The 26,130-nt window shown below is 36.3% G+C and overlaps 1 protein-coding gene across 5 annotated transcripts in view; it reads right to left on the bottom strand.

Annotated features, from left to right (window-relative positions):
- Positions 1-24,636, bottom strand: part of FNDC3A (fibronectin type III domain containing 3A) — a 156,088-nt gene extending 131,452 nt beyond the window's left edge. The window contains exons 1-2 of one of the 5 annotated variants that reach the window (XM_073894571.1): positions 24,548-24,636; positions 859-996 (exon numbers count right to left, since the gene is read on the bottom strand). In XM_073894571.1, the coding sequence (XP_073750672.1) occupies positions 859-957 (99 nt within the window). In that variant the 5' untranslated portion in view covers positions 958-996; positions 24,548-24,636. Of the gene's footprint in view, positions 1-858; positions 997-14,416; positions 14,482-23,258; positions 23,393-23,953; positions 24,249-24,547 lie in introns of those variants that run through there. The other 4 variants (XM_073894573.1, XM_025874921.2, XM_073894572.1 and 1 more) reach the window with 4 other exon arrangements.
- Positions 24,637-26,130: the final 1,494 nt, after the last annotated feature.

Below are 26,130 nucleotides of genomic sequence, written 5' to 3'. Positions count from 1 at the left end.
AAACCTTCGAGTGTGATCTTGAGACTGTCTAAAACTCATTTTGTTTCATCTGCAAAATAGGGACAGGTATATCTACCCCATAGGATTATTGAAAGAATAAGATCATTAAATTCCTAACACAAGGTTTTTTACACAGTGAGCACTCAAAGTGTTCCTTCTTCTCATTATTATTACATCCTTAGTCTTTGTTTCCTCACCTGTAATAGTAAAATCTCTACAGGGCAGTTGTGAGAATTAAACACATTGCTTGGTACATCATAGATATTTATGAAAGCCCATCATTCCCATCCTGTCAGCATTACTGGGGGAATCAGGATTAAAAAACTACAAAACTAAATTTATAAAGCCCTGGGCTGGAGAAAAAAATATACCAGCTCTCAGGAATTACATGTTTGCTTTTGGGAGGGGGAGTCTGTGAGGAGAAAAAAGTAGGAAGAAAAAGAAGACACAGTTTTATTATTGTATAATGTAGACAGTCATTTAATCACATAATTCAGTCATGATTTTATAATGATTTGAAGTAATGATTTATAATAATCATTAAAGTGCAAGGTTAAACTTAGTTAAAAACCAATCAGGGACTAATACATTGTCTAAAGTAAAACAAAAACAACTTCAGTGGCAACTAAAGATACACACAAGATATTTAAACATTAATTAGTGAGAAATTTTAGAAGCAACTTCAAAAACAGTCTCATTATTTCACTGTTTTATGAAACCAAAACATTTTCAACTGGAGTTTAAAAGATGAATTAACAGGAACCTACTATTGTGAAGTTTCATTCTGTTTTAAATTTTGTACTCTTCTGAAAGAAATACATGTGTACAAGACATAAATAAACATTTCAGTTTCCTTACCTGTTGTGTTCCATCTGCACTTACAATAGGGGCAGATAGAAGAGAAATATCACTACTTAAAATCTGAGCTGTATCCAGTAGTGGTGGGTGCTCTGCCATTATCAATAAGACATTAATATACCGGATAACCTTCCAATTCTGAAAAACAAAAATATATAGCCATCTGTGTATACATCCTTAAAAACGTATTAAAATATAATACATTCAAAATTTGTCTCATTCTTTAACCTAAAATGATATTCTTGTGAAAGGAAATTTTACAATACTTAGTCGACTACTTTTTTTCTGTCAACAGAATATTTAAGGAAATACCTTTCTTACAACTTAGCCAACTGTATGTCAGTGTAGACAGGAAACTAAGATATATTAAAACCAATATATTGGGTACCTGGGTGGCTCAGTCAGTTAAGTGTCTGACTTGGTTTCAGCTCAGGTCAGGATCACAGGGTCATGAGATCCTGCCCTGTGTTAGGCTCTGCGCTCAGCAAGGAGTCTGCTTGAGATTCTTTCCCCCTCCTTCTCCTTCCCTCTCTTCTTCTCCCCCACTGCTCCTCCCTGCCTGCTCACACGTTCTCTAAATAAATAAAAATCATAAAAAAAACAATATATGAGCAGCTTCCATTTAAATTCCATGTCTGTCTCTTTATCCCTTCCACCTCTATGCAATATTTGTTTAACCACCACTACTCTAGCTAAATACTAAATAATATTTAGTATGGGACAGGCAATAAAATGCAATGACTAAGTGAGCAAATCTACCACTAATTTTTTTTCTATGAGCAAAGAAGGTGATTATGAAGACCCAATCCCCTCCTCCATCACCTTTATCAGTCTCTAGAAACTACACAAGAATTATGATTTGTCATTGATTCCTCAGACAAAACAATATGGCAGAAAAATTTGCTCAGGACTAGAATAAAAACCTTCAAATTTTAAGTTTTAAGCTCTGACACTGGTCTTCTGTAGTTCTTTTTACTATTCTTTTCTAAGTGACACCTATTTTAAAATAAACCAAATCATTACAGTGATTAAAAGCATATACATTTAGAAATCTTTGACACAGTGTCACTTATATAAAAAGTAAAAGACTTGGTGTAAGCAAATTATGGTATATATACCATATATAACATCAACCAATAAAATGTCAGCTAATTACAAGAAAAGCTGAACATAACTGAGCTCAATCATAAATTTTACCAAGTTTATACTAAAAAGCCAAATTACAAACATTTTTGGATGCTTGTAAGATTCTGAAATTTAGCAGTGTCAAGATATTTAACTTTTGTAAGATTATTAAATTCATGTTATTTATTTTAAAGTCTTGAATCTTTGCAGAAACTCTCATACAGGTTGATTTAACCTAAAAACAAATTTCTATTTCGATATATAAAAATTGCTGTAAGATTTTTAAAAAATATTCAATAGTTATCTACCTCAAGATTTTATACTGAAGACCACGGTATATAATATTTTACTTTTAACTACTTCATAACAATGCACATCATTAAACACTTTATATGTTATAATTACATGCACATATAATATACATATATTTATACTGCTTTTAACATATACATACTTATATATAAACACATAATACACGCAAAACATATATAAAGGGGCAAATCTAACTTCTGGCTTAATCTGTATTGCTGTATTAAAGTCTGATAAAATCAGTGAGAAAAAAGTAAAAAAAAATCAGTGAGTAAATTATGTCAAATAATTTCACTCTGTGAATATGTAAAAAGTTGTAAGACAGGAAAGAGTCAATGCATTATTTTCCCTCTTGCATATCAAAGAAACATTTAGGGAAGCTAACAGGAGTAACCAGAGAAAGTTTACAGATAATTCACTTTGTAAAATTAGTAAATTAAAAAAAAATAACAACCATTGAGTACTTTTTATTTTGTCATTATATTGTTTGTAATATTGTCTTTATATATATATATATATATACATACATGTCTTTAGCTAAAACTGCAACCACCATTAATACTTGAATTTTAGAAAGTAATGAAGATACAACCATAATTTGGTTTCAAGAGGTGAACTGGAAGCTTACAAATACAAACACAAATTTCTTCTGAACCTCTAGTTAATTCCAAGAACAGTATTATTTTAAACTGGATCTGAAGCCACATGCTATGTTTTAACATTATCATCCCACTTAAGGCATTACCTCTAATTTTATTATTTTCAAAGCTCTAACACATCAGAAGTTTATTTATGAATTGCTTTCTTGCACGGATATATCCATCACACTATATGCAAAGGTTTTATTTGAGCTTGCAAATTAGAAACTACAGCCATGCAACTGAAATGATGCATTTGGAAACCTAAAAATTCTTTTACTCCTGTGTAGAGAACACTGTCAGCTTTTCCTTTCAACCAATTTCTTCTAATTCTGTTATTTCTACTTCCTGTATTCTCATCTTGTGACTATAAACACCCACTTGTTTTAAGTTATGCATCTATTTTGTTTTTAATAATGTAATATTTGGTATATATGCAAAAGAGGGGAGGAATGATTTGATGCATTTGCAAATTTTCATGGAATAATACCCCCCATGGCTCATTTCAAACTATCATGGTTTAAAAACTGACCTGAAAATTCCTGATTTTTTTTTTAAAGATTTTATTTACTTATTTGACAAACAGAGACATAGCAAGAGAGGGAACACAAGGAGGGAGAGTGGGAGAGGGAGAAGCAGGCTTCCTGTGGAGCAGGGAGCCCACTGCGGGGCTCGATCCAGGACCCTGGGATCATGACCTGAGCCAAAGGCAGAAGCTTCACGACTGAGCCACCCAGGTGCCCCAAATTCCTGATTTTTAACAATCAATTTTTGTATACAAGATGGTTCCATCATATCACTATTTATATCTAAAATCTACATATCAATATTTAATTATTTGTGTAACAATAATATAACAAAATATTAACATTTGGGAAATCTGGGTGAAGAAAAGCTAAATATCTCTATACCACTCTTGCAACTTTTAAGTCTGAAATTTTAATTAGTGTCAAATTAGACAATATTAAAAAAAATTAACACCAGGTAGAATACAGATCTGAATGTAAAAGGTAAAACAAAAAAGGTTCTAAAAGATAATACACAAGAATATCTTCATAACCATGAGCGAAAGAGTTTTTAGACAGGGTACAGATTATATTTCTTAAATCATAAAGAAAAATGAATACTGAACTTCATTAAAATTAAGAACTACTACTCATTAAGAAATATCTTTAAGAAAAATGAAAAGGCAAGCCATAGACTGAAAGAAGCTATTTTCAACATACATAACTGAAAAACAGCACATATTTCACATTTATACAGGCCCTCCTACAAACTGATTAAAAAAAAAGAGAAAAATGCCAAGAGACTTGAATATGCTCTTCACAAAAGTGGAAATTCAAGAGATCAATAAACATAGGAAAAGATTCTCAAATTCATTAACTACTAGGAAAAAGCTACTTAAAAATCATAATGAAGTATCTTCATATACTCCTTAGGAGTATAAAAATGAAAAAGACGGACAATATTAAGTATCAAGGAGGCTATGGGCAACTGGCACACTCAAATGGAATGAGAGTGGAAATTCATAAAATCACTTTGGAAACTACTTTGATATTTACCAAAGTTGAACATATAAATATTCTATGACCCAGTTATGATTCAGTTACTAGATTCCTAGTCTACCAAAAAAAAAAAATGCATGCACATATGCACCAAAAAAAGTACATGAAGGTATATATAGCAGCACTACTCTTTTCTAGCCCCTAAACTGTAAACAACGTAAATGTCCCTGGACAGTAAATGGTAAATTTTATCTAATTCATCCACTGGACTACTATACAGCAAAGAAAATTAGTGAACTAGTGAAAAGGAAACAACACAAATAAATTTCACAAATACAATGTGAGTGAAAAACAGACAAAATACATACAGTACAACTTTATTTATAGAAAGTTCAAAACAGAATAAAAACCAATCTATGGTGTTAAAAGTCAGGATAGGTGACTGTCTTTGAAGGATGGGAACTTGGAGAGGCATAAAGGCAGTTTCTGGGGTGCTGGTACAGTTCTATGTCTTGACTTGGGAGGCTGTTATGTGATAATTACCACTCTTACCACATAATTATGTGAAAATACCATTATGAATTGAGCTGTATATTGATATTTACATACTTGTGTCTACTTCAAGAAAATTATTTTTAAAAGTTAACACAACCACATGGTCACCTCAATTGATGCAAAAAAAATTTGACAAGATCCAACATCCTTTGATGATAAAAACACTCAACAAACTAGGAACAGAAGGAAACTACCTCAACATGATAAAGGCCATAGGTGAAAAGCCCACAGCTAATAACATCGTGCTCAATGGTAAAAGACTATCAGCTTTTCCTCTAAGACTGGGTACAAAGCAAGGATGCTGACTCTAACCATATCCGTTCACAGTACTGGACGTAGTACTACAAATCCTAGTCAGAGCCATTAGGCATGAAAAACATATAAAAGGTATCTAAATCGGAAAGGAAGAAGTAAAACCATCTCTGTTCACACATGACATGATTTCGTATGTAGAAAAACCTAAAGAGTCCATTAAAAAGCTGTTAGAACTAGTAAATTCAGTAAAAGTGCATAGTAGGAAATGAACACAGAAAAATCAGCTGCATTTCTATATATTAACAATGAACAATCTAAAAAAAGAAATTAAGAAAAAAATTTCATTTAAAGTAGCATCAAAAAGAATAAAATACTAAGGAATAACTTTAACCCCCAAAGTGGAAGATTTGTATACTGAAAACTATAAAAATTTGCTAATAGAAATTTAAAAAGACACAAATAAATGGAAAGATCCTGTGTTCATAGATTAGGAGATTTAATACTGTTAAGAATTCAAGACTTCCCAGGGAGCCTGGGTGGCTCAGTCGTTAAGCTTCTGCCTTTGGCTCAGGTCATAATCCCAGGACCCACATTGGGCTCCCTGCTCAGCAGAGAGCCTGCTTCTCCCTCTCCCACTCCCTATGCTTATGCTCCCTCTCTCGCTGTGTCTCTCTCTGTCAAAATAAATAAAATCTTTAAAAAAAAAAAAAAAGAATTCGAGACTTCCCAAAGCAATCCCTATCAAAATCTCAATGGTTTTTTTTTTTTTTTTTTTTTTTGCAGAAATAGAAAAATTCATTCTAAAATTCCTACGGAATCTCAAGGGATTCCAAATAGTTAAAACAATTTTGAAAAAGAACAAAGTTAGAAGACTCAAACTTCCTGATTTTAAAACATATTGCAAAGCAACAGTAATCAAAACTGTGGTATTGGCATAACAACAGACAAATACACCAATGGAAAAGAATAGAGAGCCCAGAAATAAACTTTCACATGTCTAATCAAATGATCTTCGACAAGGGTGCCAACACCATTTAATGAGGAAAGGACAGTCTGTTTAACAAATGATGAATAGGAAAACTGCATATCCACATGCAAAAGAATGAACTTGGATTCTTTTACCATATACAAAAATTAACTCAAAATGGATTAAACATTAAGTATAAGACCCAAAATGCTCCGGGGCTCCTGGGTGGCTCAGTCGTTAAGCGTCTGCCTTCAGCTCAGGTCATGATCCCAGGGTCCTGGGATCGAGTCCCGCATGGGGCTCCCTGCTCAGCGGGGAGCCTGCTTCTCCCTCTCCCACTCCCCCTGCTTGTGTTCCCTCTCTCACTGTGTCTCTCTCTGTCAGATAAATAAATAAAATCTCTTTAAAAAAAAAAAAAAAGACCCAAAATGCTCCAAGAAAAGACGGAAAAAGATTGGACTTGGCAATGATTTCTTAGATACGACACCTAAAGCAAAGACCACAAAAGCAAAAATAGACATATGGGACTACATCAAACTTGAAAACTTCAGTGCATCAGAGTACACATTCAATGGAGTGAAACTGCAACCTATGGAATGGGGAAAAAATATTTGTAAACTTAGCTCTAACCGCTACAAAATATCATACACTGGGTGCCTTAACCAACAGACATTTATTTCTCACAGTTCTTGAGGCTGGGAAGCCCAAGATCTGGGTCCAAAGGGCTGCCTTCTTGCTGTATCTTCTCATGGCCGAGAGAGGGAGTTTGCGTCTCTCTTACTCTTCTTAGATTATAAGGGCACTAATCCCATCATGGGGGTTCTTCCCTCATGACCTCATCTAAGCCTAATTACTCCCCAAAGGCCCCACTTCTTAATGCCATCACATTTGAGGGGGTAGGGCTTCAATATGAATTTTGGAAGGATACAAACACTGAGTCCAAACATTCTGCCCCTGGCCCACCAAAATCCATGTCTTTCTTGCATGCAAAATACGTTCATTCCAACCCAACAGTCACAAAAGTCTTAACTGGTTTCAACATAAACTTTAAAATCTCATCCAAGTAAGATTCATCCTGAAGCAAATTCCTCTCCAGCTGTGAACCTGTAGAACCAGGTAAGTTACATGCTTCCAAAATACAGTGTGTTTCCAAAATACAATGGTGAGACAGGCACAGTATATTCCATTCCAAAAGGAAGAAAGGGGTAACATATCCCAATCAAGTCCAAAACCTAGCAAGGCAAATTTCTTAAGGCTCAAGAACAATCTCTTTGGTTTCATGCTCTGCCCTCCAGACCCAATGGGGTGGTGGCATCACGCCCACAGACATTCCTGCAGCTTGGTGGAGCCCTGCCCATGTGGTTTTACTGAACAGAGGTCCCATCCTTTGAAACTGAGGGGAGGCAGCCCTGACCCTCTGGCCTCTATACTCTGGACCTGTGTTGGGAGTAGCAGTCCTGATGACAGGAGTCACCTCTGGGGTCCTTCTTCCCTCTTCCTGAAGGACAACACAGGTTCACAGCCTGCCTTCATTCCCTTCCATTTTCTGTTTCATTTAGTCCCAGCTAGCATTGTTTCACTGGTATAATTCCATCTCTCTTCCTGGCTTCTGTTGAGATGCTGATTAGGTACATGGTTCACACCCACACTAAAAGCCTTATCAACCGGCTAGTCAAACATACTCTTAGTATTCTCTTCAGAGTATGCTTTCTCATTTTTTTGCAGTCTGAATAGACTGAACATTTTCCAAGTCTTTAAATTCTGGTCCCTTTTTGCTTAACAAATCCTTCATTTCATTTCTCTCCTCTCACATTTTATTATAAGCAGTGAGAAGGAACCAAGTTACTCCTTCAACACTTTGCTTTAGAAACATCCTCAGCTAAATATTCACTTTTATCACTTTCAAGTTTTATCTTCCATAAAACATTAAAACATGAACACAACTCAGCCAAAATTTTTGCTCTTTTATAAAAAGGATCACCTTTTTTCCACTGTCCAATAACAATGTTCCTCATTCCCATCTGAGACCTCATCAGAATGGCCTTTATCATCCATATTTCTACCAATATTCTGTTCATGATTATTTATGTATTCTTTAAGATGATGAAGGTTTTCTCTCCAGTTCTCTTCGTTTCTTTCTGAGCTCTCACCAGTTGCCATTAGCAATCCCTTAAAAGTAATCTTGGCTTTTTCCAGCATGCACTTCAACACTTTTCCAGCCTCCACCCATTACCCAGTTCCAAAGCTACTTCCACATTTTTAGATATTTATTACAGTAGTACCTTACTAATATGGTCTCCATCAGTTTGGACTGCTAGAACAAACAATATACATTTATTCTTCACAGTTCTGGAGGCTGGTAAGTCCAAGACCAGGGTGCCAGCATGACCAGGTTCTTGGTGAGGACCCTCTTCCTGGCCGGCAGGATCCTTGCTGTATCTCCACATGGCCAAGAGAGAGAAAGTTCTGGTCTCTTCCTCTTCTTATAAGTGCACTAATCCATAATGGGGGCTCCACCCTCATGACTTCATAAACCTCAACAACTCCCAAAGGCTCACCTCCAAACATGATCACATTGGGGATTAGGGCTTCAGTCTTCAGTCCATAACACTATTAGATTTAGATACAGTACTGTACTTTCTTACTCAGTCACTACCATAATTCTGAATCTATATTAGTTTCTTTACTCAAATATTCTGCCAGGTTTTCTTACTCAAACTCCTCATTCACATCCATCCATTCTATTTAAATTTGTTTTATTCTAAGGATGTTGCTGTTAGGCAATAGCCTAGACATAATGAGCTACACCTAGGGTTTAAAACTTCAGCTCTAGTTGTTTAAAAAGTATACAGGAAAATTGGGGAGGGGGTGGGGGGATGGGTTAGCAGGGTGATGGGTATTAAAGAGGGCACGTTCTGCGTGGAGCACTGGGTGTTATGCACAAACAATGAATCATGGAACACTACATCAAAAACTAATGATGTAATGTATGGTGATTAACATAATAAAAAAATTTTAAAAAAAGTATACGGGAAAATGCACAGCAGGATCATACTTGGATTACAGCCATAGTGTAAGTGAGGGATCCACAGGAAAAATATGTACATTTAGATTAAAAAAAAAATCCAATGTATTTTTCTCATCTTTTGATTTGTCTAAATCAATGAAACTTTAAATTATAGGATTCTAAGTCCATATCTAAAATCTATTATATACTCCAAAGAGTTTTAGTACCATATTTAAATCCAGAATTTGGGAGTACTTGAAAGTATACATATGATGGGATGCCTGGGTGGCTCAGTTGGTTAAGTGTCTGCCTTCGGCTCAGGTCATGATCCCAGGGAACTTGGGATCAAGTCCTGCATCGGGCTCCCCACTCGGTGGGGAGCCTGCTTCTCCCTCTTCCTCTGCCTGCCATTCCCCCTGCTTATGCTCGCTCACTCTCTTTCTCTGACAAATAAAATATTTAAAAAAAAAAAGAACCTTTGGGGAAAAAAAGTATACATATGAAAAAACATTAAGTAAAAATATTATAGTAGTAACTGTATTAACATGATGTAATTACAGTAATATTTTCCTCTATTTCCCCAATATTTTTGTAATATGAATATGGTTACACCACTTTCATCAAAATTTAAATTTAAAGATAAACAGCTTGAAAAGCCCTAGGCAACTACAGTCATATTTGGCTTATCAACCATCTCAATGACCTTTTAGGAAATTTCAATGAATTTTGCTTGAACTTGGACTTTATCCAAATTAATATTCATCTAACAAACTAATATCCTAACATGTATTCATGTATTTTTCCAAATTAGACCTCTTTCATTTCTTTTTAATTTTTAGATTTTAAAAAATTTTTTAAACTTGACTATATCAGATTAAAAAAAAAAAGCACTTTAAGTCACCTGCAGTGGAATTTCCTAGGATGAAAGTCATGGGAATCACTCTGTGAAATCATCCTATCATTTCTTATTTGAAACTTAAAATATTTCACAGATTTTATTTAACAATGAGATATTAGATTATTTCTAATCTTTCAACCACACTGATGTTAACTATACTCCAGAAAAATGACTCTTAAAAATAGGTTATTAGTTAAATTTAACTTTGGTTCACCTAAATTTCTATGTCTTAATGTGAGCTTTCATTAAGACATAAAGGACATCTGTTTTCCCCCTTACACTGTCTGATAGCTAACATCTTCATTGCCACTCTTTCATTTTTTTTCTAGTTTTTTAAGTTGTTTCAGGCAGAAGAGTAAACTCAGTCCCTTTCACTTTTTTTTTTTTTTTTAAGATTTTATTTATTTATTTGACAGAAAGACAGCGAGACAGGGAACACAAGCAGGGGGAGTGGGAGCCAAAGGCAGAAGCTTATGAGCGACCCAGGCGCCCCCAGTCCCTTTCACTTTTGACAGGGAACCAAATTCACTACTTTTTTTTTTAAATTAAATTCAATTAGCCAACATATAGTACATCATCACGAATTCACTACTCTTTAATTTAATTTAATTTAATTTGAGAGAGAGAGCTCACTCATGCACTTGAGGGAGGGAGAGGGGCAAAGGGAGAGGCAGAGAGAAGATTCCAAGATTCCAAGCAGGCTCCATGTCCAGCTCAGGGCCTGACATGGGGCTCCATCTCACAACCCGGTGATCATGACCTGAGCTGAAACCAAGAGTTGGACGCTTAACTGACTGAGCCACCCAGGTGCCCCACATCACTCTTAATTTTTAATGTACCCAATGGACATTAGAAAGGTGAATGAATTTATGACAAATAGAAACCAAATGACCATGCTTTAAAAGCATGATTTTTTAAAAGTATGGTCCAGGGTTCACCAATGGCAGTGTGCTCTTGATATGTCCTGAACTAAAAGAAAAATCAATATTCTTTTTACAGATATTTTGGGCAAACGACACACAATTTTTTAGCTTTTATTTCTGTGTAAGACTAAGTGTTACTTACTAGCAACCTGCAGAGTGAGCTCTTATTGGTAATAAAACTTGTTAATAGAATGTATAAAGTAAAATTAATACATTTCAAAAGATTACTTGGGCCTCTAATTCACTACTAAAACATTCAGTTGCCATGCAATACAGTTAGGATTCCCACAATTTGCAGAAGGATACTTCATTATCTGTTTACCTATTATCAGTGCTCTTTTCAATTGTCCTGGTTTTTGCAGTGTCTTCAATTGGTCATGGTTCTCAAGTCCAACAGCTTTTATTTATAAATTCCTATATGTTTAGCTTTATTATTCCCATATTCAATTTAGTTTTTGTTGAAGGTTGATTAACCCAATAGTGTACAATGATGCATATATACATTAATGATATTTTTGGCTTATAACTTTAACCTTGTTCTTTAAGTAGGTGTATTTATAAACCTTCCAATTTGGCTTATATGGTAACATTTTATCAGTGACCTGCTATTTATGAATTTATGTTATCTAAGTAACTTATAACATATTTTTCATGCTAAGTGCAATAACTTATTTTTATACATAGGGCAGTGTTTATATGGCATAATTCAATAATATGTTGAACCATATGAAATTATCATTTCTAAGGTAAAAAATATTAAAATAACATGATTTCATATGGTTTCACCTAATAAAAGCAAATATATATCTTATATATAAAATATATTTCCTTATAAGGTAAGTGACTATACAGATCATTAGCAACAAATTTACTATAACTTATCTTATTTTCTAATTCCTTGTCCACTGGAAAGGTAGAAGTAGAATGGGTAGGATGGGTGGGTCTCAGTCTTTTATCCCACATAAATGAACAGAAGTTTAAAAAAAGAAGGGAGTTGAGAGCCACTACCATCACTCTCCAATGCCAGACACACTAAGTATAACTTAATTTAATTAGGCAGTCAGGAGATATAGCCCCCGTCCTTCCACTATGAAATCACACCTTAATACTAACATGAAAATCTGGTTAAAACAGACTTCAAAGGCAATCCTGATGAAAAAGACATCAAAAAGATATATCTAGTCAGGAAACTATGGGAACTGAGAGCAGGAATTGCTTCCAAGAAATCAACCCCAATCTGTTAAAGGACAGACAGTGTACACATAATTAAGACCAACAATTTTTTTTTAAGTGCCATTGTCTTAAATCCTATTTTACAGTTCTAGCTGATGTTTTCAGAGCACTTGGGTTACCTTTAGAGCCCAAGGTAATTACATCTGTGACAATTCTATTTTCATCTACAAATACTTTATTGCCCTTTTAAAATGTGCTAGCTTATATATTATAGTCACTTTGCTTTTTTAGAATTTCAAATTCTTGGTTACAGGTATCAGAATGACTTTGGATTGAAGACTAAAACCTGTAGTTTCTGAATATTTTCTGACCAAAACTGACACCTTGGCATCTAGCTTCACAACAGAAGGGTATGCACTCCCCTGTAAAAGCTACTTAAGTAGCTTCACCATAACTTCACCATATTTAACATGTTTCCTTCTAAATAGAAAATTTTATCATATCACAAGAAAATCAAGAAACATTTCTGTATTTCCTATAACAAAGATCTGTCTGTAGAACCCAGTGTTTTAACACTGCCCTTTCTGAGATAACCAGATTCTTTGTTTATAAATCCTTTATGCCTGAGTTAAATATTACTGCCTCTAAACACGCTCATCTTCCTTCATCTTATTTTTTACAAAAATTTTCCTTCTTTTTAGTCTACCTTTATTTAGCTCAAGCTGATGACATCCTAGAATTTACCAATAACTTTCTTAAAATATTAGGTTATAATATTGAAAGGGGGTGAGGAATAAAAATATCTAGACAAATGAGACTTGAAAACTATAATTTTACATTTGAAAAAATTGCTTTTATGATAGGTATTCAGAAAATAAAGTACACTAAAATTGTCTTGTTTTGCAGGTATGATTATAAAGGTTGAGAATCACTCATCTACAATTCTTACTTCTTTAACCTATGGTAACAGTTTCTGACTCAATGCTATACTGAAAGTGCTAGTTTTAAATGCACCAATGACTTTAGACACCAAATGGGAAGCTTGTAAGTGAAGGGAGGTGTTATTAAATATTACACAGAAGAAAGAGACATAATCAAGAAGGTATGGCTCTAACAAGGACTAATCATATTGCCAAGTCCAAACCCTCTTATGTTTTATTATTTTTGTTACATCACAAAAGTTATACATTTTATACTTAAGAACATATGTATAGTCATCATTTTTAATTCTTCCTCCTGTCCCTAAATCTAACTTCCTTCCATTTCTACAGCTATCCACTGTGGAAGGTACCCTTTCAGACTTGTTCTCTGCACTTACCTATGTATATATAAGGTTTTCTAGGTTTTTTGGTTGTTACATAAAGCAAATGACATGTATTAGTCAGTATCTTTCTTTTTCATGTGAAATACTGTAATATTTTCTTAAAGAAGTATATTTGTTATCTATTTCATTCTTTTCCAGGCTGCCTAATATTCTACTGCAAGGGCATTCCATAACTTAACTATTCTAATGCTGAACAATGAAACTGCTTCCATTTTTCTCCATACATTTCCCCCTCTTCAAGAAATAACCATGCGATATTCTATATGAACTTATGATAGTATCTCTATACAGAAATAAAACTTCTCTTCAGAAGTATGCACTTCTAAAGTTGATAGATACTGCTGAACTTTTCTCCTCAAAAAGATGAGGCTATTTATACTTTGTTCAATAGTTTATAAATGTATACTTTCCAATTTTACTTGTAATATTAAGGTTGTCCAGTTTTGTTAATTTTATTACAAAGGTTTTTTAAAAATCATATCTCATTGATGTTTTCATTTGAATTTCTCAAAATACTGGCATGGTTGAATAACTCTTCAAAACTTTATAGGCTATCTATACTTCTAATTCTATGAATTTCCTACTTACATTATTTTCTACCAGGTTTTACTTTTCATACTGATTTGAGAGCGCACCTTGTATACTTTGAATATTAGCTTTGTCTATTACATGTCAAATCTGTTATTTGGCAATTCAGTTGCTTGCCTTTTTTAATGGCATCTAAATTTGATGTCTCCTTGACAGGAGAAAGGCTTGCTCTACTCCAAAATGTTTTTAAAAATTCACTTCTAAAACTTTTGCCACTTTATTTACTTATATTTAGTCCATCTACATTTTAGTTTTGATAGTGCCATGAAGTGGGTACCTAATTATCTTTACCTCGACTGGATAGCCAATTGTCCCACACCATTTAGAGTAGCTCTTCCATTACCAGTTTATCACACAAGAAATTCTCCTGTATCCATGGAGTTCCTCCTGAATTCTGTATTCTGTTCCTATGATCAACATGCTCATTCCTACTCCAAATTCTTATTTTTTAAATAACTGTAATTTTATAGTATGTTTTGATTTTTGATAGGTATGCTCACTGTTAAGCTTCTTTTTGAAATTTACTTGGCCATTCTTATATATTTCACCTTCTCAAAACTTGAAATATCAGTTTGTCAAATTCCATTTTAAAATCCTACCATAATCTAATTAGGATTACACTATTTTCTCATTTGGTGAGAACTGCCATTTTTATGGTATTAAGTTATCATTCAGGAATATAGTATGCTCTCCATCCATTCAGATCTTCTTATAGTTTTCTTTATATAGCTGTTGCATATTTCAGAAGGTTCTTAAGTATTATTTATAATTTTAGCTTCTACTTTTTTGTTTTTCATAGCTGGCTACTGCTGGTGTATAAGAAAGCTAATGAATATTCTAAGTTATAGCCATCTGGTTTACTGAAATCTCTTTGTGACTCAAATCATTTTGTGTTGACTATCTTCTATTTTCTAAGTATAATCATATCAACTACAAATACTAACAGTGGTATTTCTCACCTCATCCCCCACACACCCCTTATTTAGAGGTTATTTTTCTTGCTTCTTAATGCATTGGCTGAGACTTCAGGGCAAATGTTCTGTTCCTATCTTTTTATGGAAGTGCTTCTAATATTTCACTATGACATTTAACACAGCCTTCTGACAGAGACCCTTTACTAGGTTATTTCTTGTTAATAGTTACTAGGGACAACTGAATTTCAGAAAATAATATTTTTAGCATCAAAGAGATAATCATACAGTTTTATTCTTTCACCTGTGAATACAGTGAATTATGTCAATATGTTTCCTAATACTGAATCATTATTATACCCCTGGGATTCAACACATTGGGTGGTATGATTAAAAGCTGAGGCTCTGGAGTCAGATGCCTGGGTTCAAACCCCCAAATCACTAACTAGTTGTGTGGTATGTTATTTAACTTCTTTCTACTCCAGCTTCCTCATTTTTAAAATGATGACAATATTATATACCTCAGAGGGCTGTTTTAAGGATTAAGTAAACTGATACACATAAAGTTGTTTGGAACAGCAGTCACAACATAGAAAGTATTTAATATATGTTAATTTATTATTTACTAAGTGCCTTATATTTGCCAGGCATAGGGTACGAAGCATGGCAGGGGGCACCAAACTAAGGCCTGTGAGCCAAATCTGGCCTCCTGCCTGTTTTTGTAAAGTTTTATTGGAACACAGTCATACCCAATGTTTATAACTTATCTATGGCTGTTTTAATGCTCCTACAACACAGCTAAGTAGTTGTAACAGTTCATACAGCCACACATCTTAAAATATTTACTATCTGCTCCTTTATAGAAAAAAAAAATTCCACAGCAGTACTGTTCCAACTCAAGAATTTTATAATCTAATAGTTGAGACAGACAAGAAATATATATGCTATGGTATATGTACACAATCATGATATTGAGGGTATTACAGAAACATGGCAGTTCAGTACTAAATGACAGGAAGGATTCACAAAAGTGAAAAAAAGGCAAGAGAAGAGGTTATTTTATTTACCCTTAATTATTTTTAAATATGCATTTGTTTATATGTCTTTACCTCTCATCCTAGTTTGTGAATTACTAGAAGGAAGGGAGTACAACATTCATCTTTGTGACATTCATATTTTAAGTATGTAGGATGTTTAAAGAATTAACAAATGATAGATGAATAAATGGTGAAAATGGTGAATGGTGAAAAGAAGAATAGGTTATCTAGGTGACAGTGATTAGACCTGTCTGTCAAAGTTCTAGATATAAATATCCTATGGCAAGCAGTTTACTTGCCATGTTAAATGGGCTTTCTTAATCCTTATAACAGCCAATTCTAAAAGATAGATCCTATTATTACCCCTCTTTAAGTGAAGAAACAAAGGCCCACAGAGGTAAAGTAACATGTTCATGTTTATATACAACCAATAAGGGAGGAAGCCAACAAATAAACCTCTATCTACCTAATGTAAAACATATGCTTTCTACTACAAAATTGGGAATAGATATAGTCCAGGACATCAACAGACTATATACTTTGAAACAGAGACCAAAGACATTATAACTGATGCAGCAGAATTGTGGTATGATTTTAAGATCTAAAATTGAGCAATGATTTGAATAAAACTCATGTTTTTAAAAACATTAGCCTGGAAGCAGCCTGAAAGATGGCTTAGAGGGAAACTGTCCCATTTTCTCCAAAGGCTACTCTACCACACATATTAGGCCAATTTTAGCAAGGTTCAAGTAATAGATTAAAAAAATACAATTTCAGGGGCGCCTGGGTAGCGTAGTCAGTTAAGCGTCTGACTCTTGGCTTTGGCTCTGGTCATGGTCTCAGGATCCTGAGATGGAGTCCCATGTCAGGTTCAGCACTCAGTGTGGAGTCTGCTTGGATTCTCTCTCCCTCTGTCCCGCCCTCCTAAAATAAATAAATAAGTCTTTATAAAAAATGTAATTGTTAGCATACAGTGCCATTTGAGGAATAATGATGCACCTACTGATCTGAAGTACTGGAAACAGCTGGTCCCAACACGCAAAAAACTATTAACTAAAGTGTAAGAAGAGAGTATATATGGCAAATGAAAATATTACATGGAAAAAAAATCAAGCCTTAAGAACAAAACTGCAAACTGAGAATGCCTGTCTCAAGCAAATCAAAAAAATCTAGAAAATGAAAACATAATGAAATCACATTATAAATATTTTCATTTTAAAAATGTAAGCAAATCTTAAGAAAAACTGATTCTGACGTAAATGACGACTCCTTCAAGCTCAATCTTTAAAGTAGTTGTTGTACATAACATCTATTTCTGCAAAAGAAAGTATATTATTACTTTTTAAAGAGAAGTCCTAACTGTATTTTAAAATGCACTTGAACACCTGTTTAGAACCCCCAAAGTAGGAAGATTTTATTTTCTCACTGGGGAACTGAATAATAAATCACCTAAATCTTCTAACTTATTCTGTTCAAATATATATTGAGATGTGGATTCTGAAGAAGGAAAACAGAAAATATCTATCAGATATTTGTGATAGAGGCTGATTAATACAATTTCATTTATTAAACTTAGGTAACTTTTATATCAAGGTTTATTTCAAAGTACACATCAAATTTACTTTTTATTTCTAACTAAGCACATAAGAGATCTCAAAAAGTGAGAAAGGAAGAGATACGAAAGTCAATCAGAAGTAACAGTTTCATCTGTAAAATAGAAGTACTACCACATATCAGGCATGTCTGCATAGGATTTAAAAAATTACCAAGTACAGGGCCTAAACACCAATGAAGAGTTCAACAAGTGGATCTTATTACTATACATACAGGGATAGTCTTCCACTTGAAAAAAAAAGAAAACCTTAAGGAATTCAATTTGCATATTTTTATCCCACTCTGGAAAAGACTAGCTGCAGATGCTTGGAATATAAGATCAGTATTCCCTTTCAAAAAGAACAGAGGCACTGGATATGACCACAATGAAAGATTAATAAGAATAGAAAGAAAGCTTTTACATGCATTGTTTGCCAAAAAAGCAGTTAAAACTTTTGAATAAACTAAATGTTTACTGGAAGCACATTTGCAGAACTTTGAAGGATAAAACTTGAACTCATGATTTCTGGTCTTACTAAAAAACAAACAAACAAACAAAAAAACCCCCCAAAACCAAACTTCCAATTGCTTCCAATGATAGCAGCATTAATGTAAGCTCTTATTTTGGTACTTTGTTTTCATGGTTTCCAACATCTCTTTGGGTACTCACAATATTTCTGTGGGGAAAACAGGATAGGTATTATTCTCAATTTTAATGACTGGGAATTTAAGATGGAAAAAAACTAATCTGAGATCATATGGCTAATAAGGGTAAAGTTGGAACTAAGATCCATGGAACTTAATCTCCTAAAAAACAAAACAGCTGGAATGATCCAGCTGTTTCAAGCACTGGCAAAAGGGAGGTTGGAGAGTGAACTGTTAATTTCTCTTTAAAGGAAAATTTAAAAAGCCAAATTTTTATTAGGTAGCAATTCATGGTGGCCAAAATTTAGTTCAAAAGGTTTGTACTGCCTTACAATGTAAGACAGTATATACATTTACAAAGTATGGAAAATGTTAATATAAATAAATTACAAAAATAAACTTAAGTTTTGAAGTTTTGTTTGGTTGGTTTTAATGTTTTTAAGAGGGGAAAAAAAAGAAAACTCACTAATGTTATCTAGGCAGCTCTCCGTCTTATTCATCCTTACTCTTTCCAGCACTTAATACTATCCTTCATATACAGAACATATTTACTAATGCCTTCAAATCAAAAAATGTTCTGTGCCATATTCTTGCTCTCCTGACTGACAAAATGATGTCATTACTCTTTAAATTTTTTTTAAAAAAGATTTTATTTATTTGACAGAGAGATAGCACAGATAGGCAGAGTGGCAGGCAGAGGGAGAGGGAGAAGCAGGCTCTCCGCTGAGCTGGCAGCCCAACGTGGGGCTCGATCCTAGGACCCCGGGATCATAACCTGAGCCGAAGGCAGACGCTTAACCAACTGAGCCACTCAGGCGCCCCGATGTCATTACTCTTGATGACAGAGTAACCCTAGCCAATTCACTCATGCAACCATAACCTGAGGCACCACACTATTCACCTGGTAATGATACATGAAACACAACGTGAAGGAAACAACTGCTTTAGAAACACACATTTTTAAATTTAGAAAATTCAAAGAGCTATTTCATGTAAATGAATTTTCAAAATAACTGATACTTATCCTTTAAATCACCATAACTTATCTTTAAATAGTCTTAATGGAAATATTTTATTTTTTAAAAAAAATTTTTAAGATTTTATTTATTTATTTGAGAGAGAGAGCACAAGTGGAGGGAGGGGCAGAGGGAGAGGGACAAGCCAACTCCCCGCTGAGCAGGGAGCTTGATGTGGGACCCAATCCCAGGGTCCTGGGATCATGACCTGAGCCGAAGATAGACACTTAACTGACTGAGCCACCCAGGCGTCCCTTAATGGAAATATTTTAAAAGAGATTTCTAGGTCTTCTTTGCCTTAATCTGCACATGACACAACCTTTCCTTGATGACTCAAGCTCATCAGTGTAAATATCAATTATTAGACTATTCTGTAATGTTGGGAGAGTCACTATTCAGTGACTCCTCTTGGAGTTATTGAGAGGTGTCTTAACTGTTTATCTCTTCACTAACTCATCCTAGACTACTTTTAAAGACAATGTTTCCTACCGTCAGGTCCCTATTATCACTTATAAGCCACCGGTACCCTGGCCAAAGTTTGTAAAATGCCAGTTTGCAGTTTAAAATATGTAAAACCAGAACAGGCAGTTGATATACTTAACCTTATACAAATTTTAAATCAAGCCATGATGTAACTACTTTCCCTGCTCTAAGGCCTGGCTCAAAGGTTTTTCTTCTTTCACTTCTTAGTTCTGAGACCTAGTCTAGGCTGTTGTTAGAAGTTTGGCCACAAAATAAAAATTACAATAATAGTTATTTCTGCATATTTTATTTTTACTATAACATAGGTAACAAATATAAATGATAATAACAAAATGCGCCAAACATGTAGACAAACGATATAAGGCATCTCACTTTATGTGCTGTAAGGACAATTACCTAGCCCAATTATTAGCCAGGAGTCAGCAAACTAGGTCCACTGGCCAAATCCAGCCCACAGCGAGCTTGTTTTTGTTTGGCCCTTGAGTTAAGAATGATTCTTATATTTATAAAAAATTATTTAAAAAATAAACAAAAAAGAATACTCAGGAGAGACCGCAAGTAAACTGCAAAGCCTAAACTATTTACTATCTGGCACTCTATAGAAAAAGTTTGCCGATTCCTGATCTAAGCTGTAATAAACAAACACATATAAGATATATATAGCTATCCCTTACACATAAAGCTTAAGCTATTAATATGTCAAAGTAGACATATAGTTCTTTCAATGATGAGTTCATAATGACACAGCCAAATTATCTTCTCCAGCCCTGCCTATTCCTTTTGATCATGCCCTGGGGCTTAGCCAAAATCTGGAGGCAACCTTCTTTCTTTCTTCCTCTTAATACTTATCCTTGGATGCTCTCAGACTGGCCTCCCTGCTCCTACTTCAGTCCTGGATGTCAATCTTTTTCGGAATGTCTTTCCTTTTGCTAAGTCCTTCCCAAGCTTCAAGTCTGACTTCTCCCAAATGCCTTCCATGGTCTTCCAGCCCTCAGTGGCCTCACTTTCTTTCAAATTACAGTTCTTGCCACACAATTTAATAACATCATATTTTTGCTAATGATTTTCTGTGTGCGTAGCCTAGTATCCACAACTATTTTCTAAACAACTTGAAGGAAGGAAAGATAACACACTGCTTTAATAATAGCTCATCATCCTCTGAGCACATGTCATCTCCCAACTGTACCTCTCTATCTTGGAGAAAAAATAACCTGAGGACTGGTAATGTGTGATAAGTGATTGGAAATATCAAAAGATAACACCCACAAAGTAACTTGATGGAAAACGATAAGTTACATTGCAAACTTAAGAAAGTGTATGTGAAAGACAAAACTGTAATAGTGGAAGGATAGAAAGATAAGGATCAAGAGATTAAGATATCACTGAATAATACTTTGAAATGCGATCAAAATATTAAGAAAATTATAAAACCTTAAAATATAAGTTAAAAAAACAAAATGTGCCTTTCAACACTATTGGCCATTAATTTCCTTTTAACAAGCAGCTCTAGACATTGATAGCCATAAGGACCTTTTTTTTTTTTTTTTTTGCAATGTGATAACTGAAGGACTAAAAAAGATTCAACGGGATAGACATACACTGTATTCTAACTCTTTAGATTTTCAATATTCTAAATTTATTTGAAGTATGCTAAAGATAGTGAGAAAAAAAATCATCTATCATTTGATTACCTGGCTAATAAAATTGGGGAAATCAGGTACATATCCCTACATCACTCTCAAAGATAACACCTAGACTCATTTTCCTACAAAAATGTACCAAGAATATAAAAAAATTTTTTAGTACTTCATCAAATTGTTCTTATAAAAATATAAGCAAAATATAAGGTGCACAAGACTTCCATGTATGAACATAAAAAAAACACAAATGTTTTAAAACAATCATACATATTACCCATGAGTTTAAAAATACTGCATATTATAAATTAAGTGCTCTTTACCTAAGTAAAGCTACAAAAGACAATGAGAATATTAATCATATATTCCTTCTTTTTGTCCTGGGTTTTATAGTCTCAGTCCTGACCTATCCCTGGCTGGTCAGAGAAGAGGGAAACAGTTTTCTTAATTAGTAATAAAATATGTTTAAAATTATACTCTAGAAATTTTACAACTAAAAACTAATTATTAAATGCATGGTAAAATGAATCAGCTCTCAATTACTCAAATGATGAGGGGAAGTGATGACACAGATGACACCAAATGATAATCCTAACATCAGTTTTTTCAAATGCATATCATTAATTTGGGAGAAGCAAACTGCCTTTATAATTACATCTGACTGAGGCCAGAGTTAACCAGAATGTTTATATTCCCTAAACATTCAATGATTTTGAGGTTTCTAAAGGAGAGACAGAAAGGAAAAAGAGGGAGTTAATTCCAAAGCATACAGGTGGCTATAGTCAACCAGCCTGGGATAAAAAAATTTTTGTCAACCCACATAAGAAAACTGAGAGATGATCTACGAAGAAAAAGAAAAAAACAGTAAAACTTACCGGGACAGTGCTAAAATTTTTAAATCGAATGTTATTTACAAAAATTTTAATGAGATTTTTTTTCCTGTTAAATCATCCTTTCTTCCCACTAACTAGTACTATTAGTGATGACAAGAATTACCAGTGAGCCAAAAAGCTGAAAGCAAATTTTAGGTTCTACGTTATAAAAAATGTGTTAAAAATCCTTTTTATCATTGTTTTCTGTTAAGCCCACCATCTGTCTCAATAGGCACTTTATCTCATTACTTGAGATAAATCAATTCAACCAAGAAAATACTAAAAAGGCAGAGGAGTCATTCCTCTGGGATATTTTTAGGTGATTTAAACAAAACTTACACGATGGCAAGAATTACAGATTTAGCAAATACACAAAAACTAAATATTTCTCCAAATACAAGATCTTAGCCACAAATGTCAATTAGTTGCTGCCTAACATATGGCTCCAACTTCTGAGTGGCATATGTTTAGCACTGGTGCTGGTAATAGCACGGTGGTAAAATAGTATAGTAACAGTTCAACTTTAGTTATTTCATTCTTATAAATCAGAAAAACACTCCAACTTTGGTTTCAGGAACTAAAAACAGAGAGCACAGTAAGAAGTAATTATGTTGCTCGGTTTTAAAAAAGTTCATACTGAACACATATGAGGTTTATACTGCAAAAAGAAAAAATCTTATCAGCTTATTATTCTTAGTTGGAAGATGCTGACACAAAGGTGTGCAAAGAAACTTACATAAAATTTCACAAAAGAAAAACTCTCACGATCCCTAGCACCCCAGTAACCATTACACACCCCCCCCCCCCCCCCCGCAAAACTATCCCAAGGCTTTAAACGCTAACAGTTTGATAGAGGAACGATCAACGACTACTTTAATTAAAACAGCCACCGTTGTGCTCCAGACTGTATGACAAAATAATTTCTTCATTTTCCTTTACCTAACGCATGGCGTCCCTCCACAGCCGTGTCAAAAGTTCAAAGATCCAGGTTGTTAAACAGGGCGAGGACTGCAGCCTCGAGTCAACCTCCTGACTGAACAGGTGGTTAACTCAGCCGGGTAGAGGACCGGCCAGGTACTGGCACCAGCCAAACAGGATCAAACACACAAGGGCGGGTTTTCGAGGTTTTAACCCCAAGATGAACGGGGGAAACTCTCTTCAGAAAAAGCGTTCAAGTTCGGCGGCTGCCCGGCGGCCGAAGCCCAAGGCGCGGCGCGGCTCGGCGATCTTCTCCGGAGGGCTCCGCACTCGACCCCCAAGCCTCCGCGAGCCGCGCCGCGAGCCGTCGGCCGGGGGGGCGGAGGAAAGGCCGCCCGCGCCCCCCGCGCCCCCCGCGCCGCCTCCTCTGGCTGGTGGCGGGGCCGCGGTCGCGCCCCCACAAGCGCCTCCGGGCGAGACTCGGGCCCGGCAGGTAGCCGACAAGTTGACGGGTCCAGTCCCCGGCCCCACTCCCCCCCTTGCCCACAGCGCGCCCAAAGGACGGGGTGGGCCGGGCCCCTCGACGGGCCCGAGCCCCAGTCGGCGCCTCGGCCCCTCGGATCCAGCCTAACGGTTTCCGTGGCGCCTGCTCCGGGATGGGAGTGGGACAGCTCGGTCTCCCCCGCCCTTCCCGAAGGGAGCGCCCGCGCTCTCACCTCCGAGTCACGCCGCTCTGAGGCGGAGGAAGGCGGCTACCCTGGCGCCTCTTCTTCGGGTTCCTGATCGTTCTCGCTCTACCTCAGCGGCAGAGCCAGCTCTCGGGGCCGCTGCGGCCGCCGGCGCACTGACTGGTGGGGTGGTTTTCCGGCAGTGACGGCGCCGCCTCAGCCCCGCTCTTCGCTCCCTCTCCGCGTAGCTCCCGCTTTCTGTTTCACCCGAGGGACCACGAACGCCGCCGCCGCCATGCTTACTACGGAGCCGGGAGGAGGAGCCCGGAGTCGGCGCGCCCAGTGCGGCTGCGCGAGCCTCGCCGACGGCGCCCCCGGCCGGCCCGGACCCCGCGTTCCCGCCCCCCGCCCGAGCCTGCTGCCCCGCGGGTCTTTCCTGGGAGCGCGAGTCGCCCGCCGAGCCCTTGGCGCTGGGCGTCCGAGCGCCCCCTTACCGCTCCCAGGGCGCCCACCGCCCTCCCGGGGCTACAGGCTCTGTCCTGAGGCCTGCCTTCGCCAGCTTCGACTTAGCATCTGCCGCGGCCAGCCAGCGAGCGACACTAGGGAAATGTGGAGTTAATTGACGTTCCTAGGGCCACTCACGCAATTCTCAGTCCAAATTGTAAAAGGCTCTCTCTGAGACGCGCCGGGGTCAGCCTCTTTCTGAAAGCACAAGAACTTAACGCCGGCAGGTGCTTTTAAAGACACTCCCCCAAGGAATAGGAAGCCAAGCGAAGTGGGTTGGATATTTTCCATCCTGAACATTTAGAGCCCCGGATCTCTACGGCAAGCAAAAATATTTAGATAATTACTTCAGTTGAAAACGTGGGGGTTAGTTTCCTGGTCTGTTCCCCAGCCAAATCGCATGAAAACCCATTACCTTAATTTGTACAACAAACAGCACGAAGCTTACCAGTGAACGGAGCAGAGATTCCTTTAAACCTCCAGCAATTGGGGGCGCTGCAATAATTCCTGAGGGCTCGCCAGGGCTGCTTACTTTTGCAGATTCCACTGAAGGTCTTGGGAAGGGGCTAGTCCTTGGGACGGAGAGTCCGACCCCAGTAACTGTCCCTTCAAAAACAGTGATGAATGTAACCAGGCTCCCTGTTCTGGCTTTATATCACTTTATTAATTGTGCTCCGTTTTAAAATAGCAGTATTTTTATTTTAACCCTTCTACAGAAATCCTCTTAAAATCTACTTACTCCTACATTCTTAAAGAGTACAATGGTTAATGAAAGTCTTTGTCCATGATTGACCATCAAATGTGATACCTTGGCCATATGCTGAAGTCCCAGGGGATTGCTGAGGTATATAGGATCCCTACTTTGGTGATCTCTTTTTTTCTCTTTGGAATGTTCTCATCACCTTTTCTAATAATCTGTCACTGCTTCTCATCTCCTCATCTGTCTCTTTATCCACTCTGAGCCTTCCTCTTATCCTTTCTACTCTACTGTTTATTTTTCACTCTTTTTTCTTGATGGCATTTCTCTGGCTCCAGGTGATGATTGATCAGATGTTTATAGCCACAGCCAGCTAACGAGAGAATCCTTTTCTTCCCATCAGTAAATACGACAGTGACTCTATATCAAGTGATATTTTGTGATATTTTTATTGCTGTTCACTATCAAAAGTTCTTTCCCTATGAGAGGTGTTTTCATTCCTTAACTTTCCAGTTTTGGTCCTCTTCCAGACAAAATTGCTGGAAAGCTGATCTCTGAACAACTGAAGCATAACTGTATATTGTTTTAAAATATGAGTATTTATCAGAGTGTGGGCAAGTTGGGTGGCTCCTCCATATTGCTACCCTAGCTCTGTTTGGTCTGAGACTAAGCTAGTGGTTTCCAAACCTAACTCTAAGCTAGTAATTTCCAAAGCTTCCTACTTGGGAGTTTTTTAAAAAGCCAGAATCTTGTAATCTACCCCTCAAGATTTTGCCTGAGTGGGGGAGAGGGAGCAGGAAATGGCATTTTTAAAAAACTGTATTTTTAAAAACTATCCTGGGCATTCCTACATGTATAGGCACAACAAAGAGGAACAGCTGTTTCAAAGGAGACTAAGACATAATTCCAGAATATCACCGAAGTAGATGTAAAGATTGTAGTCAACAATATGCAATGCTGGAAGGTTGAGTCAAGTGAGGACTGGGGAATTTATGTCCTGTGGAGAGAATGAATCATACACATA

The sequence above is a fragment of the Callorhinus ursinus genome, unplaced genomic scaffold (assembly GCF_003265705.2).
Source record: "Callorhinus ursinus isolate GAN/ISIS: 27379988/994484 unplaced genomic scaffold, GSC_fseal_2.0 scaffold7, whole genome shotgun sequence".
Taxonomy (NCBI): Eukaryota; Metazoa; Chordata; class Mammalia; order Carnivora; family Otariidae; genus Callorhinus; species Callorhinus ursinus.
The sequence above is the reverse complement of the archived record's forward strand: the minus strand, read 5'-3'. Positions and strand labels throughout refer to the sequence as shown.